The 15,211-nt window shown below is 50.6% G+C and overlaps 2 protein-coding genes across 6 annotated transcripts in view; one reads left to right on the top strand and one right to left on the bottom strand.

Moving 5' to 3' along the window:
- RNF141 (ring finger protein 141) overlaps positions 1 to 6,263 on the top strand; it is a 73,815-nt gene extending 67,552 nt beyond the window's left edge. The window contains exon 6 of the mRNA XM_014583804.2: positions 5,712 to 6,263. Coding sequence (XP_014439290.1) covers positions 5,712 to 5,715 — 4 coding nt within the window. The 3' untranslated portion in view covers positions 5,716 to 6,263. The remainder of the gene's footprint in view (positions 1 to 5,711) is intronic.
- The window catches only part of AMPD3 (adenosine monophosphate deaminase 3), a 48,289-nt gene that overhangs the window by 32,081 nt on the left and 997 nt on the right, over positions 1 to 15,211 (bottom strand). For 2 of the 5 annotated variants that reach the window (XM_006167452.3, XM_006167451.3), the window contains exon 2: positions 6,621 to 6,846. In XM_006167452.3, coding sequence (XP_006167514.2) covers positions 6,621 to 6,846 — 226 coding nt within the window. Of the gene's footprint in view, positions 1 to 6,620; positions 6,847 to 11,449; positions 12,255 to 12,375; positions 12,746 to 15,076; positions 15,189 to 15,211 lie in introns of those variants that run through there. The other 3 variants (XM_006167449.2, XM_027767851.1, XM_006167448.3) reach the window with 3 other exon arrangements.

Genomic DNA, 15,211 nt, shown 5'->3' on the forward strand with positions numbered 1-15,211 from the left:
ATTCCTGAATGGATGGTCCTCCCGGGCCACAGGGACCTTCTTGCTGGCCAGGCCCTGAAGACAGGAGGTGATCTGGCCACGGGGGCTGTCTCCTACAGCTGCCTGGTCTTGGCTGCCGCACCATCCACTGCATTCCCACCCTGACTCTGCCCCCTCCAGGCCCTCCTCAGCAACTGGGAACCAGGCACCCAGAGCCTCCCCTTTATAACATCTGACTCATATGCTAAATCCAAACAATTCATTGCCTATTTCAAAATAGCTAGAAGAGGAGAGTGTGAATGTTCCCAACACAAAATAATGATAAATGTTTGGGGCAATAGACATGCTAAACACCCTGACATTACACATTGTATTTATATACCAAAACACCCCACTGTACCCTATAAATACATACAGTTATTATGTGCCAACTTACAATGACAATAAATAACAGACTCCTCCAGGCCCTCTGCCCTTCCAGAGGGCAGCCAGCACCTCCACACAGACCTTCTGAAGCCACTGCCCTGATGGTCTGTCCTCCAGGCAGGGACGGGCACCAGAGCAAACTTTCAGCAGCCTCTCAGGTGTGTGCAGTGGGCCCTCTTCATTCAGAGAAGCTCTGCGTGCTAGGCCCTGGGGGCAGGGGCAGAGGAAGCACAGCTCCTGACTCCAGGGGCTGCCTGAGTGACGGCAGAGAAGGGCCCAGACGCTTCAACAGACTGCTATCATCCAGTGCGGTTGGTGTAATGAGATGCCCCAGATATTTTGGGATCCCAGAGGAGACACTTAATCCAAACCGGGTGGGAACAGGGGAACAGCGGGGACAGAGGGAGAGGAGGGCATGTCCAAGTGGGAGGCCCATAGGACCCCTCCCCCAGTGCTCAGACCAGCCCCTCCCACTCCAGAGGATGACCTCTGTAAAGGGGCAGGGGTCACAGAGCAACCCAAACTTTCTCAGCCACGTGCACTTGGGGCGCAGGCATCTGCAGCCATCACTTCCAGAGGCTCCCCTCTTCCTACAGCTTCCACTCTGGCCACGTTGACCCTGGTGGAGCTGGGACCCCAGTCTAAGGACAGGAGCAGCTGAAGGGCTGGCACCTACTCTGAGATTACAACCAGCAGTCCCAGCCCATCTGGAGAGGAGAATGCAGAGAGCGGACTGTGCTGCCCGCTGCCCACTGGGCTTCAAAGAAGGGTATGGAGCAGGCGCTGAGACTCACAGAGACACTTCACTTCCGTGCATGGCTAGCTGACCAGCAGCCTGACCAGGTGGGGTGGAACCCACCAGGTGTAGACTTCTCTGTCTCTCTTTACTCCCCTCTGTGCCTGTGCCCTCCTGGCCTGCCCTCTCTCCTTCTCTCCCCACCACCCCTGATAAACTGTAGCCTCTGCTTCTCCCTTGCCCCCATCCTACTCAGTTAAAGACCCCAGAGCCAAAAATGAAGGACGATCCTCACTAACTTTGAAATAGTGTTACAATCTCTAGTCTTAACTTTAAGGAAAAAAATGTTGGGCCAGATGGTGGTGCAGTGACAAAAGCACTCTTCAAGACTAATCTACATGGAAGATTCTGGGTTAATGTCCAGAGACCTCCCTGAGTACGTCCATGATCCAGGGAAGGCCTGGGCTGTGTGGATCACGGTGTGGGACACTACTGGGGGAGCTGCTCACCCCTCCCAACACTCATGGAAGAAATAAATAAATAAACTTAAAAGAAAAAGGCAAATGAATGAACTGTTTCAAATGAAACTCCTTTGTCAGTAGCCCTGGATGTTTTTAGTTATCTGATTTAAGACGTTCCACAAAATAAAGTTTCATAAAACAACATGATTTCACAACACCTCAGCTGTGTCAGGCTCACTTCCTAACACCTGGTTCATCTGTTTTACTCAAAACGTCCTCGGTGACATGGTTGTTCTGCATAGCCAGGTATTTCAAAGTCTGCCTCCTTAGATCCTAACCTGTTTTTTAAGTCAGTGCGACTTTTTTTCAATGAAATACAGAATTCCTGCACTCTGAATCAGAGTGTGCTGAGCATAATTTCAAGTTCTCCCGATGACTCAGGGCTATCACGTAGTCTCCAGTCACGATCTGAGGTGTTGTCCCGGACTGTGTGCTTCGAATTCCTGTGTCTGCTTTTCATTATTCTCCCTCCCTCACTGCTGATTGCCAAGTAATGACAAAGACAGGAACATGAGTGATGCTAAGTATTTTCTGGGCATTAGCTCATTTAATTTTCCCAAGGTGGGTCCTTTCATTATCCTTGTTTTGCGGATCAGGAAACTGGCTCAGTGCCTTGACCAAGGCTACTCAGTCCTATGTGCCTGGCTGTCACTTGAACCCAGTTGGTCTGACTCCGAAGCCCACACTTTTATCACCACACTTCACCTCATGTGGCCTGCCTCTACGAGTCCCTCTCCCCACTTCTAATCTGCTTCTTTACATCTGCCACAGGATAAGAAACGAGACGGCCAGCTCATCAGTACTCTGCATAAAGCAAGAGTACATAGGAGATGAGGTAGAGATGCCATAGAGGGAGAAGGCGGTGGGAAAGGGCATCCTCCATTAAAATATGAACATTGTCACTGCTAAAGGGTACAGGGTTTCTTTGGAGAATGATGAAAATGTTCTAAAGTGGACTGCGGGAGGCAGTAAGTGGTGTGGTAGTTAAGGCGCTGGACTCCCACATGGCCAACCATGGTTCGATTCCTGGATCTGGAAGCTTGCTTTCTCACTTTTCCTCTTTTTCTCTGTCTCTCTCCCTGTCTCTCTCTGGTGAGTGTGTGTGCCTGATAGCAAGCTAGGAAATAATAATAATTAATAAAATTAAATAAATAATTCTTTTAACGAAAAAGAATTCTTCTTTTAAAATAAAAGGACTGTGGTGATGGTTGCAAATATGATCAAAACTACTGAGATTGGAAGGTATATGAATTATCTCATCTCCATAAAGCCACAGAAGAAGAAAAAGGGGAGAGGTGAGGAGGTGAGCTAGAGGAGCCCTGCTGAGCACTTTGGCTGCTCAGAAATTCCTCGTATTGACACTAGTGTTGGCTAAGTTCCAATACCTGCATTGGCAGGAAAGGTGAACTCCAGCTAGCTGATGTGGGTGAGATTCAGACTGAGCAAGAGACAGCTCTGGGTACCAGCAGGCTTCTCCTGTTCTCATCGTTGCCTCCTAACATGGCTTCCATAGATAGCTCACCCCTTCGAGCTCAACCGTCTCTCCCAGAGAATCTCAGCAGAGACCTGGCTAAGAGATGCTTCCTAAGGAGACAGCCACAGCTGTCTTGTTGGTCTCTGGAAAAAACGTTAAAGTCTGAACATTTGCATAAATGCACCCCAGGGAGCTGTGAAACTCAAAGACAACATCAGGCATGCACAAGCCCCAAGGACCCTAGGGACTCTGCCAGGTAGACCAGGGACCAAGCTTTGTTTCAGAAAAGAAGCCACTAGGGGGACCAGCAGTTAGCGTAATGGCTATGTTGCTGGACTCCCATGTAGTCGACCGTGGTTCGAGTCCCGGACCCGGTGGCTTAAACTCATGCCGGGTGCATGTGTGTGCGTGCCCAAGATCCCAAGACGAGAATGGAGGAGAAGGAATTGCGGTGTGACCATCCCCTCTGGGGGGTGATTTGTTGCTTTCTATCTCTCTGTCTCTCTCTCTGTCTTTCTGGTGAGTGCATGCACCCAATAAGAAAAAAAACTCTCAAAAAAAAAAAAAAAAAGAAGTCACTGGGCAGAGGGGACACTTTGGCCTGCTTCCCTCCAGTTCATTCAGAAGCCACAATTATATTCCACAGAGTGGCATTAAGTGGCATTCCAGTGTCTATAGACCGTGGGACCAAAGCTCCACTTCTGCCTGAAGACAGGATAACCTCATGGTTAAAGTGTGGAGTCAAGGGCCAATCTCACAGTCTAGCAGTTAAGGGGGCTGGATCCCACATGGCTAACTGAGGTTTGAGTCCCGACCCCAGTGACTTGCAAACACAGTGAGTACATGTGTGTGCATACGCAAAATCCCGACAGGATGGAGAAACGGAAGAGAAGGGATTGCAGTGTGATCACGCCCCATGGGGGGGGTGTGCTTTCTCGATCTCTCTGCCTCTCTCTAGCGAGCACACATACCCTGTGGTAATTAAATAAAATAAAGCATGAGGTCTAGCATCAAAAGGTGTGAGTTCCAGTCCCTGCTCTGTCACCTACTTGCCATGTCTTTTTGTGTAAGCCAATTTGACTTATTTAAGCCTTTGTTTCCTAATCTGCAAAGCCAGGATGTTAGGAATACGTACTTGAGAAGCTTGACATGTGGATTAGAGAATGAACGCAAACCGCACAGGCTGGTACTTGGGCTTACGGAGAGCACTGGATGGCAGGGGCTGCGACTGCTGCCCATCTCAGCAGCAGGAAGTTGGGTGAGAGGCTAACATGTGCACGGAGCATGCCACGGCCCAGGCACTGTGCTGGGCTTTACATGTGAATTCCCTCATTCCTCACAACCTCCTGAGAAGGCAGCTGCTATTATCATCCCCACTTTCCAGATGAGCAAGAAGCTGGAGCCCAGAGAGTTCCTTAGTAGCCTGGGGTCACAGAGCTTGGATGGGAGTGGTGGAAGAGGTCCAGGGAGCTGCAGTCACTCTGCTAGATCCTGGAGAGCCAGAGGGAGCCAGACACAAGGAGAGTCAAATGGGGCAGGTGGACACAAACCAAGACCCCACAACCCAACAGGCCGGGGCAGAGCAAAGTGTCTGGAGAGGAGTTTGCAGAGGGATTTCTGGAAACCCAGAGCATCCCTTGGACTTGGAGTAAAGAGCTTTCCAGTTTCCCTGTAGCCTGGGCACTGCTGGGAAGAGCAGTTTCTTTTCTGCAGATGCTGGGCCCAGCATGACTCTGTAATGGAAAGTGGCCTCTGAAATGTATTGTTCCTAGCAATAAAAAATGTCAGGACGCCTTCTCCTCTCATTATCGAGGGCCCCAAATGCTCAATTCATCACACACAGAAGGCCCTGCAGACCTTTTAGCTCATGAAGGCAGCCAGTGAGTTACTCTGGAGGAGCGGGGTGAGGGCCTCTGCAGTCATACTCTCCTTCACCCTCCAGGGATAAGCACGCTATGGAGGCTGGGGCTGGGGCCCTCCACCTTCCCCAGCACACGGCTAGCGCTCAGGGGTTGTCCCATGGCATCAGCAGCCCCTGCCTTCCTGGGCTCACAGCCCAGCCGAGGAAAACTCCAATCTTACAGGTGGTGAGGGGCCATTCTTGTCTCTATACAACAGTCAACTTTTGGAACTTCTTTCCAGAAAAAGTTAGGAATGTGTTGAAATTCTACACTACCCAGAAAAGAAAGGACTTGCCTTTGAAAATGAGGAAGTAGGGGATGGCAGGTGGTATGATGGTTAAGGAGCTGGACTCCCACATGGCTAACTGTGGTTTGAGTCCTGGACTTGGTGGGTTGCCTTCTCACTTTCTCTCTCTCTCTCTATCTCTCTATCTCTATTTCTATCTCTCATCAAATTAAAAAATAATAATAGTAAATAAAGTTAAATAAATAATTCTTTTATAAAAAAGAGGTGTTAGTCTGGGAAGGCTGTGATCACTGATTAGCCCCAGAGAAGGCTCCAAGTTCCACACTGTGAACTACCTAGGTCTGCAGTGTGCGGGGCAGGTGGGCACCCAGCCACAGCCTGGCTAGGCACTTCCCCAGGGCTTTCACTCTTTAATTCTGCCGTGCAGGTGAGATAAGCTGTGGACGAAGGAGAGCCTCCCGTTGCACTTGGACTAAGTTCCAAACTTCTTATCAGAGAGCACAAGGCCAGCCGTTAGGCTCAGCACTGCTCCCCTGAACAGACCGCTAGCTATTAATACATGGACTTCCGCGAGGTTCTTGAAGGCCTTTGCCCTGGCTGACCGAAAAAGAGGTAAAACTGACGTTTCCAAAGAAATCTTAAAATTTCCAAAAAGAAGAGGAAACGATGCCTGGACTCTGGCAGAAATGCACTCGCTGGCACAGAAGCAGAGATGACAATGGTAGATACCAGAAGCTCCCAGGCCGGGGGTGGGAAGGTCGGGAGAAAATGAGCCACAGACACAAGCATGCATGTGAAGAATGCACTAGGTTATGGAAGTGTATACACGAGCTGGCTAAACATGACCCTGAGAATTCAAAATATACATTTAGGGGGAAAAACTCTGATAGAACTATTATCAAATGTATACAACATAATGTAATATTCGATGTTGAAGAGAATAAACATATCTATATCCTTGATTTGATTATCACACACCAAATGCATGCTTTGAAAAACCACCCTGGACCCTACAAGGTGTGCAGGGATTATTTGTAAACCAGGAATCATAATTTCGAAATAATATATATGCTTAATGGAAAATAGTCTATATTTATGCATATCATTTGTCATCTCAAACATAGCAGGGAGAAAGTGGTTTTTGATATTTTCAACTTAACAGAGGCGCCGGTAAATAATTATGTAATAAACAGTGAGTGACATGGTATCGGTTAAGAGATCAGCGGAGTTTCTGGGACGTGCCAGCCCCCAGAGCGCCTCCTCCCAGGACACACACCCGCAGCCCGCCAGGTCTACCTGGCTCTGGGCTCGTGAAAGCTGAGTCTCGGTGACAAACCTTTTGGCGGTCTCCACTGACTTCTGCTCCGCCAGCTCCTTCTGCAGCTCCCTCTCCTTGGCTTCCTTCTGCCCAATGGGGCAGTCCTCGGGCACGGTGAAGAGGGACAAGGCATCTTTGCTATCCTCTTCTCGGAGCACTTTAGCAAACACCTTCTCGGCCAGGAGGCGGACTTGTTCATCCACTTCAGAGATGTTCAGCTTGGGGAACTGGCGCGGCATCTCGGCTAGCAAAGAAAGAACTAGGGTTAACCTTCATGAATTCCTGGATGGCCCAAGTCACCAGCATGGGGAAGGGCAGGTGGGCACTGAAAGGGAAGGCCTACCTGAGGAAGGCCTTAGGGCGGGAGGGCGCTGAAATGAGGGAAGGCCTACCTGAGGAAGGCCTTAGGGCAGTTGTCTGCTCGGGCCTTCCCCAGCCCAAGCCCAGCGTGCCTGAAGTTAAAAGGAGCTCGTAAGTAATTGTGTGTGAAGCGCGTAGGGCCGCTTGCATGTCACGAGAAAGCAAGCTTTAGGAAGTCAGAGAATGAAGAGTGTGTGCTTCCATCTTCCTGGACTCAGGGGATCTGCTCACTGCGACTGCCCTGTGCTCCTGACCCCATGTGCATGACCGAGAAGACACAGGAGACACTTCTGAGCCCTCTCTCCTCCAGTCTAGTAGGGGGCTGTTCCTGCTGCCACAATGATCACACCTCACTCCCGACTTCACAGAGGGGAGGGCCAAAGCCCAAAGGGTTTAAAACTAGCTTAAGGTCCCACAAGGTTACAGCAGAGCCCTGGGAAACCCAGAGGGACATCTTCGTGACATGAAATGAAGCCTTTCACTGAACAAAGAGAATCTGCCATCCCGGTTGCACGGTCCCCACGGTCCAGAACCCTCTAAACAGACACAGCCAATAAAATAAAAGTTTGGGGACAGGGATACTCCATCTGGTTGACAACTCACTCCCTCAAAGAACCTCTTCTTAGTCACCTCCCTGTCCGCTGGTTCCTTATATCGGTAACTGACCCTTACCACCTGGCTTCTCTCTCTCTCCTTCTTTCTTTTCCTTCTCTCTGAAAATACTTACATAGATCTAAAATGTACACTGCCAAGTGCTTCACAGTTACTAACTCAGTTCATCCCTAACCACTGTGCTGCTTCTCTTTGTCTTTTGGGTGTGAGGGCAGGGTCTCTCAGGGTCCCTAGCACACCACTTCTGGGATGGACGAGCAACAGAGCATCTTCACCAGGGGGGCTCTGGAATGGCAGTTTCCTGTCCACCTCTTACCACCACTACATGAAGGCTGGTTTCAAGAGAGAAGTGGTTTTGTCAACCAGACAGGCAAGGTTGAAGGGGAGACCATGGCCAGTTGCTGTCTGGCGGGGAGAGGGAGCGATTACTGGAGAGGGGACTCCCCTGGCCAACGGGGACAGTTACTCTTTGACCTCACAGATTTCTCACCTGTGAGACAAAGACTGGACCAAGTGTCTCCAAGGCCCTCTTGGTTCTAAGTAGTGTAATTCTATGTACCAGAGAGAGGACCCAGTACCCCAGCTGGGCTCACTACTCTGATCTTATTAATCTGCCACACGGCAGGAAGGGGGAACCAAGGCCAGGGACAGGCAGTAGCGTGTCTGGGGGCCTCTTGTCCATGAAACCAGTTTCCTTCCCCTCCACACCCAGGGCAATGCCTTTCCCAGGCCTCTCTTACCCCACAGGGTTGAGTGAGAAGGAGCTGAAGAGGAAGAGCTAGCTCAGCCCACACCAGGCTGGACTGAGGATAGACACCAGGACAGAGGGCCTGGCAGAGACGAAGAGGAACAGGGCTGACTGCAGCTTTCATCTCCTGAGAGCAGAGAGAAGGGGATCTGGAAGCCATCAGAGCAGAGGTTCAGAGAAGGTGACAGGGAGAAAAAGGCTGGAGAGCACAAAGAACCAGACCCAGGGGGCCCTGTCAGGCCAGAACAAAGTAGGACCCTGTTCCCCAACTCAGAGTCAAGTGTAGGAGCTCCAAACCCTCAGAATACACAGAAAGGGTAGCCAATACCATAAAGCACCATCCCAAGAATTTCTAGAAGTGGGGTTTGATCAAGAAGCCCCACTTCTGCCATAGGGCGGGCGTCACCACGCCCCAAGAAACCCCACTTCTAGAAATTTCTTCTAAGAAGAAAATCTGAAGGAAGGAAAGTGACAAAGATATTTACCTGTGCTCTGTATATACATAGCTTTAAAATGTCCAAACTAGATCATACTCACTTGACAAACATTGTTAACCAGCAAAATTGTAATTATGAGACTGGTGTACTCACACACTTTAAAATCTTGTAAAATAACAGTAAATGAAACGTTAATACATAGAACCGTACCCAGGCTTTGACAACAATGATATGAAAATGCATCACCTCAAGGACAAGGGCTGCAGAGAGACACAGACTCTGAACGACAAGGTGGCAGGGTTGCCTGGGTGTGACAGGTTATCTTATTTTATTGGGTCATCAGAAAAGTCATGATATATTTTTCCATATTTTTCTCTGCAAAATTGCGTAGTAACTTTTCCAACCACCCAATATAATTAATGTTGCTATATAACGTCATTCTCTAACAAATACAAAGACAATGAAGAGGCAGTGAACAGACTTAAGACTTTATAAAAAAGAAATTTAGGAAAACAAATCAAACTTCTCATTCCAGGTTGCCTGGGTGTAACAGGTTATCTTATTTTATTGGGTTACCAGAAAAGTCATGACATATTTTCCTATGTCTTTCTCTGCAAAATTGCATCATAACTTTTCGAAAACCCAATATAATTAATGTTGCTACATAATGTCATTCTCTAACAAATACAAAGACAATGAAAAGGCAGTGAACAGACTTAAGACTTTATAAAATGAAAGAAATTTAGGAAAATAAATCAAACTTCTCATTCCAGCAGATGTCAGCAGTCTTCCACCTAACCCTTCATACAGAAAGGCCAGCCCAAAGGGACCAACGCCACAGAGACCCGCCTCTGCTTCAGCTCCTCCCCTGCAGAGAAGCGGCCCACCACCACCTTCCTACCCCTTCCTCACCCACAGACACACCCTGCCAGGCCCCCTCAGGAACAGGTGTTGACAGGGGTCCTTCATGTCTGAGGGTCTTATGCCAGATACTGCCACGCTTGGCACGGTCACGTCAGCATACAATGATCTCCCTTATCTGTGGCGGATAAGTTCTAGGACCCCCAGTAGACGCTTCAAACAACAGAGAGTATTAAGATCAAACTCTGTAGATACAGTGTTTTTTTCCCTTTACATACATATCTATCAAGTCATCGAGGAAGTCATGACATATTTTTGCGTAGAAAAACAAAACAAAAAAAATCATGACTTTCCCAACAACCTAATACTGTAAAGTGTAATTTATAAAGGAGGCACAGTAAGAGATCAACCACAATAAAACAAGAAAATAGAATAATTATAGCAATAGACTGTGACAGAAGTTTTATTAATGCGGTCTCTCTCTCGGTCTCTCTCAAAATATCTCATTGTGCTGTACAGTACTCAACTATTTTTGGACCACAGTTGACAATGGGTAACTGAAGCCACAGAAAGCAAAACTGTGGATAAGTGGACACTGTTGGGCTTTTCCAGCTGCATTTTTCTACAAAATATCTTCCTTTTTCGTTAGCTTAAGAAGTTTAGATGGGGGTCAGCAGGTGGCGTGGTGGTTAAGGGCACTGGACTCCCATGTGATTGACCGTGGTTCAAGTCCTGAACCTGGTGGCTTGATTTCTACTTTCCCTCTCTGTTTCGCTCTGTCCCTTTCAGGTCAAATTAAAAATAAATAAATAAATAAAGTTAAATAAAATAATTCTTTTAGGGTCCAGCAGTTGGCGTCATGGCTATATTGATGGACTCCCATGTAGCCGACTGTGGTTCGAGTCCCGGACCTGGTGGCTTAAACTCACACTGGGTGCATGTGCGTGTGGGCCCGAGATCCCAAGAGGAGAATGGAAGAGAAGGGATTGTGGTGTGGGCATCCTCCCTGGGAGGTGATTTTCACTTTGTGTCTCTGTCTCTGTCTTTTTTTTTTTTTTTTTCGAGAAATCACCCCCGGGGGGGATGGCCATGCTGCAATCCCTTCTCCTCCATTCTCCTCTCGGGATCTTGGGCACGCTTGCACACGTTCCTGGCGTGAGTTTAAGCCACTGGGTCTGGAACTCGAACTGCAGTCGACTACATGGGAGTCCAGTGACTAGCCATTACGCTAACTGCTGGTCCCTCTCTCTGGCAAGCACAAGCCCACTCAAGTCTTCAGTAGATCCACTACCCGTGACATAAGTAACCAGCGAAGAATCCTTTCCATACCACACTCAGGTATAGACCGAGCAGCTCACGTGGCTGCTGGGCTGTCAGGGGTCTTAGCAGCACATCTGCTGTCTTCTGGACATTTCTGGCAGACCGCTTCTCCCCAGCCCCTTCCCCTCCAGAGTTCTTCCCTCTCAGACCTCCCGACACTTGCCAGGCCAGGCAAGCCAAGGAGAGCCCACTCTGCAGAGGCTTGTTCATGCTTGGCTTTCAACGCTTTGTCAGCTGAAGCCAGCGGGCTTGGAAGGCTGACTGTGAATTCACCAGCATCAGTTGGCTAGTGATACAACTTATCTCTATTACACACAACATGCTCCGATGAGCCTGAGCAAGTGCCCCAAAGTTGAAAGCTCAAAAACACCACCAGCTGCAACAAACAGAAACTTTTCACAGCCCCACAGCCCCTCCAGAAAGTAGAGTATCACTTATATCCTCTCCTTCTAAAACGATCTTGTTTCCTGCCTGGTAAGATGCCCGTGGCCACAGCCCACCACACAGACCTGAGCCTGGCGCCGGAGTCTCCATGGCCGATGCTGAGGATGGCCCGCGGGTGACACACTCGGGCCAGGTGCTGCCTGCGTGCTGCCCAGCAGGCTGTGCGAGTGGTGTGTGAGCGCAGCTAGCTGGGTCCTGTCTGCTGCAGTTGGGCTGGGAGGTCTCTGCTTTGCATATCTGTGAGCAGCAGTGAGCCAGAGCAGGAAAAGTCTGGGCTGGAAATTCTTCTGAGAATATGAAACGCAAGTGGAAAATTTCCAAGAGCCCAAAGGACAGGTAATGCCAGCTATCCAAGGCAAAACAACCGTGGCTTTCGGAGCACAGTATCCTGGCCCTCCCTGCTCACAGCCCTCACCAGGAAACACGAACGCCACTACTGTCCCAGCTCCGACAGGTTCAGGAGATCAGCCACAGCCTCCCTCTAACGCCCAGACTCCTCCTGAAAGCTGAGTAGCAACAAGCGATAGCATCACCTCTGCTGCTTCGTTCGAATCCCCCTTCAGGGCTGTCTGGCAACTGGGTTCATCTTATCAAGGAGATCTGTCTACACAAAGCTTCAGAAGCCGCTCCTCCACCAAAGCAGTCCTCCCGTAGGCACCCCAGGACTGGCAGGGGGAGCTCTGGCCCCAGTCACCAACATAAGCGCCTCCATCTCACCCATCATTAAAAGATTGGAGGTCCAGGAACCGCTTCCACCCTTCCCAGAGAAAGACAGGGACTGAGGGAGAGGGGATAACCTCAGGGCAGAGGCAGACAGCCGTGGAAGCCAGGACGACAAGCTGGCAGCCCTGTCCCACTCTTGCCCCCAAACAAGCTGCACATCACAGATGACCCGGCCACCTGAGGAGCTTTACCAGACCGCCCCACCCATACACACACCAGGAAAGACAGCCGCCCCATTGAGCCCACCCCTGCAGCTGCCCCTCCTTACTGCTGCTCCCAGCTTCCACGGCTCCCACGTGGGCCTCCAGCTCCAGCTCTGACAGCCTCCTGACGCTGGCTGGGGAAGGTGGGGCCTGCCAAGCAGTCCTCTAAACCAAGCAGGGCAGATGAAAACAGCCTCACAGGACACACGGCTTTGGGAGAGAGGAAGGCTCGGAACAGACACACAGCCTTCTAGTGACTGAGACGAGTGGCGTGGGTCTGGGAAATAACCGTGAGCAAAATGGCTATTTCTGTGATGCTGTTGAAATCTTGGGGAGAAGATCCCAGGAAGGACGGGTCAGTTGTTTACCGGGAGGCAAGCTGGAGCCCTGACTGGAGCCTGAGTCACCTCCTCATGTCCACTTGCGAGGATGTGCCCTGCCGAGCCCACATCATCATTCCTGCGAGCACAGAGCAGGATTATAGGCTGACACATGATCCGCAGCCACTGTGGAGTGGAGCTGCCCCGAGATTACGGCCACCTGTCCCCACAGCTGTTTTGTAAACACTGCAATTGGCAGGCTACAAGCAACCAACAGGGAGGGTAATATTTATTCATTAAATAATTAAACAGACTTATAGCAAGAGGAAAAAATCATCCAAACCCCTTAATACGAAGCCAGAAGGGAGAAGGGGCAAATGATTCCTTCTGCTGGTGTTTTGGCAAAGGTGGATACCTGGCAGATACTGTGCCCAGGGCATCCATGGATCTGAATCCAGCACATTCAGGAAATTTTATTTTATTTGTCAGAGGGTGCAGACACTCACCAGAGATAGGTAGAGAGAGAAAGAGAGAGAGAGAGAGAGGAGGCATCCCTCAATGTCGCACCACAATCCCTTCTCTGTTTTTGCATCCTGTGGGGATTTCTGGTACACATGCACACATGCCTGGCAGGTTTTTCAAGCTGCTGGGGCAAGACTAGAACCATGGTCTGCCATGTGAGATCCGATCTCCTTAGCCACGAGGCCACATGGCTGGCCCACATTCAGGGAATTCCATTCTGCATCTTTAACCAGATTCTGGAGAGCCTCCATCTAAACAAGCATCTCTCAGAGCACAGGTCACAGAACGTACAAGGTCAGACAATGCTGCTTGCCATAGTCCCTCTTGGGGGGGGGGGTTCACGCCCAACGTCTGCTGCAGATCCAATGCCTGAGATCCCCCACAGTAAAGGAAGCTGCTTAACTTTGTTTAACCCAATACTTATTTGACTGTTCCACCACTGCCATGATAGGAAAAAACACCTATTAATATCAAGTGGCTTGTAACCAGCAGATGGCGGAATGGCTATGTCTCTGGACTCCCATGTAGTCAACCGTTGTTTGAGTCCCAGACCCAGTGGCTTGAACTCACACCAGGACGTGTGCGTGCATGCCCAATATCCTGAAAGGAAAAGGGATTGCAGCGTGGTCAACCCCCTTGGGGGGTGACTTCTAGCTTTCTGTCTCTCTGTGTCTCTCTGTCTTTCTGGCGAGCGCACGTGCCCTATAGCAAAAACGTCTCAAAAAAAAAAAATCGAGTGGCACAGGCTTTGGAAAACACCTCCTACATTGACTCTTCATTTTCCAAGTTAGAGAAAGATGCCTTCTGGGGCTCATCAGATCCAGGCAGGGATGGACAGCAGCCCCACTAAGATGACATGGATTAGAGTAAGGGCTAGGGTCCTATGGGGCCAGGGGGATGGAAGACCCTCTAGAACAGGGGCAGTTCAGAAGCTAACTAAGCTCTCTCAGAAGGGCACTCTGCTCTGGACTCATACTTCTACCTTGAGCTACAGGGAGATAGGAAGTCACCTGTGTGGGGGCCAGACAGGGCCAACCACCCACTCTGAGAGTGGGAGCTGACAGAGGCTCTTTCCACCTGCCTGGTTAGCACTCAGCATTGGAGCTTCACAGCTCCGGGAAGATTTCTCCTCTGAGGGCTCTAGCTACAGTCAGCTTTTCCCTGAAGATGGCCAGATGCTGGCCACCACATCCAGGGCAGAGCCAGCAAGAGCCCAGGACCAGGCTGAAATCCCTCCTGGCACTGCCAGCTTTCACCCAGCTCCTTTGCTAACTCGTCCTCACCGGGCCTCCAGCCACACACAGCTTGGAGAAAGGACACTCTAGTTAGCAGCCTCTCCTACTCCAGGGCCTCTCAAAACTCAGCCCAGGGGCCTGTGCCAGCCTCCATGAGCCATTAACAGCTTGGCTGGCAAAGCAGCTACCAGGAAGTTCAAGGGCAGAAAGCAGATTGCCAGAGCACAAGGCTCCACAGCTCTTTTGCCCTGCGACAGTCAAGAAGTAAGGATGAAGACCTCAAACGACCCCATTGCTCTGTCATCCTGCCACCCCCTCTGCCTCCAGGTAGAAATCTCCCTGCTGTCCACATCCGGCCAGCCCTCAGGTTCCAGGAAACTTGTCCGGGCACTTAAGAGGCAGTTTACTCCCAGGTTCATAATCTCTCCAGACTTTGCCCATCCAATCTAGGCCGCCAGGGAGCAGGGATGCTGCCGGCTCAGCCCGGGCCACCTCAGAGACAGGACGGGGGCCTGGGCGAAGGCAGGCTGGGGGTTGAAGCCAGACCTGGCCCTGAGCCTGTGAGCTGGAAAGCCAGCCCCCGAGGTTCCGACCCCACATTGCTCGAGTCCGCTCCCGACTCCCGCCTGGGCTGCAGGGTCCGCGGGGCACCGGCCCAAGGTCAGCAGTGCAGCATCGCGCGCACTCACCGGGTTCGGGGGACAGGGCCATGCCGCGGGCCTAACGGGGGTGACTGCAGGGCTGCAGGGCTGCAGGGCAGGTGAGGTGCTGCGCCCGGCGCACACCAAGCGCCGCGGAGCCGGGCTGCCGGGCACTGGAGCCAG

Source organism: Tupaia chinensis, unplaced genomic scaffold (assembly GCF_000334495.1).
Source record: "Tupaia chinensis unplaced genomic scaffold, TupChi_1.0 Scaffold144767_1, whole genome shotgun sequence".
Taxonomy (NCBI): domain Eukaryota; kingdom Metazoa; phylum Chordata; class Mammalia; order Scandentia; family Tupaiidae; genus Tupaia; species Tupaia belangeri.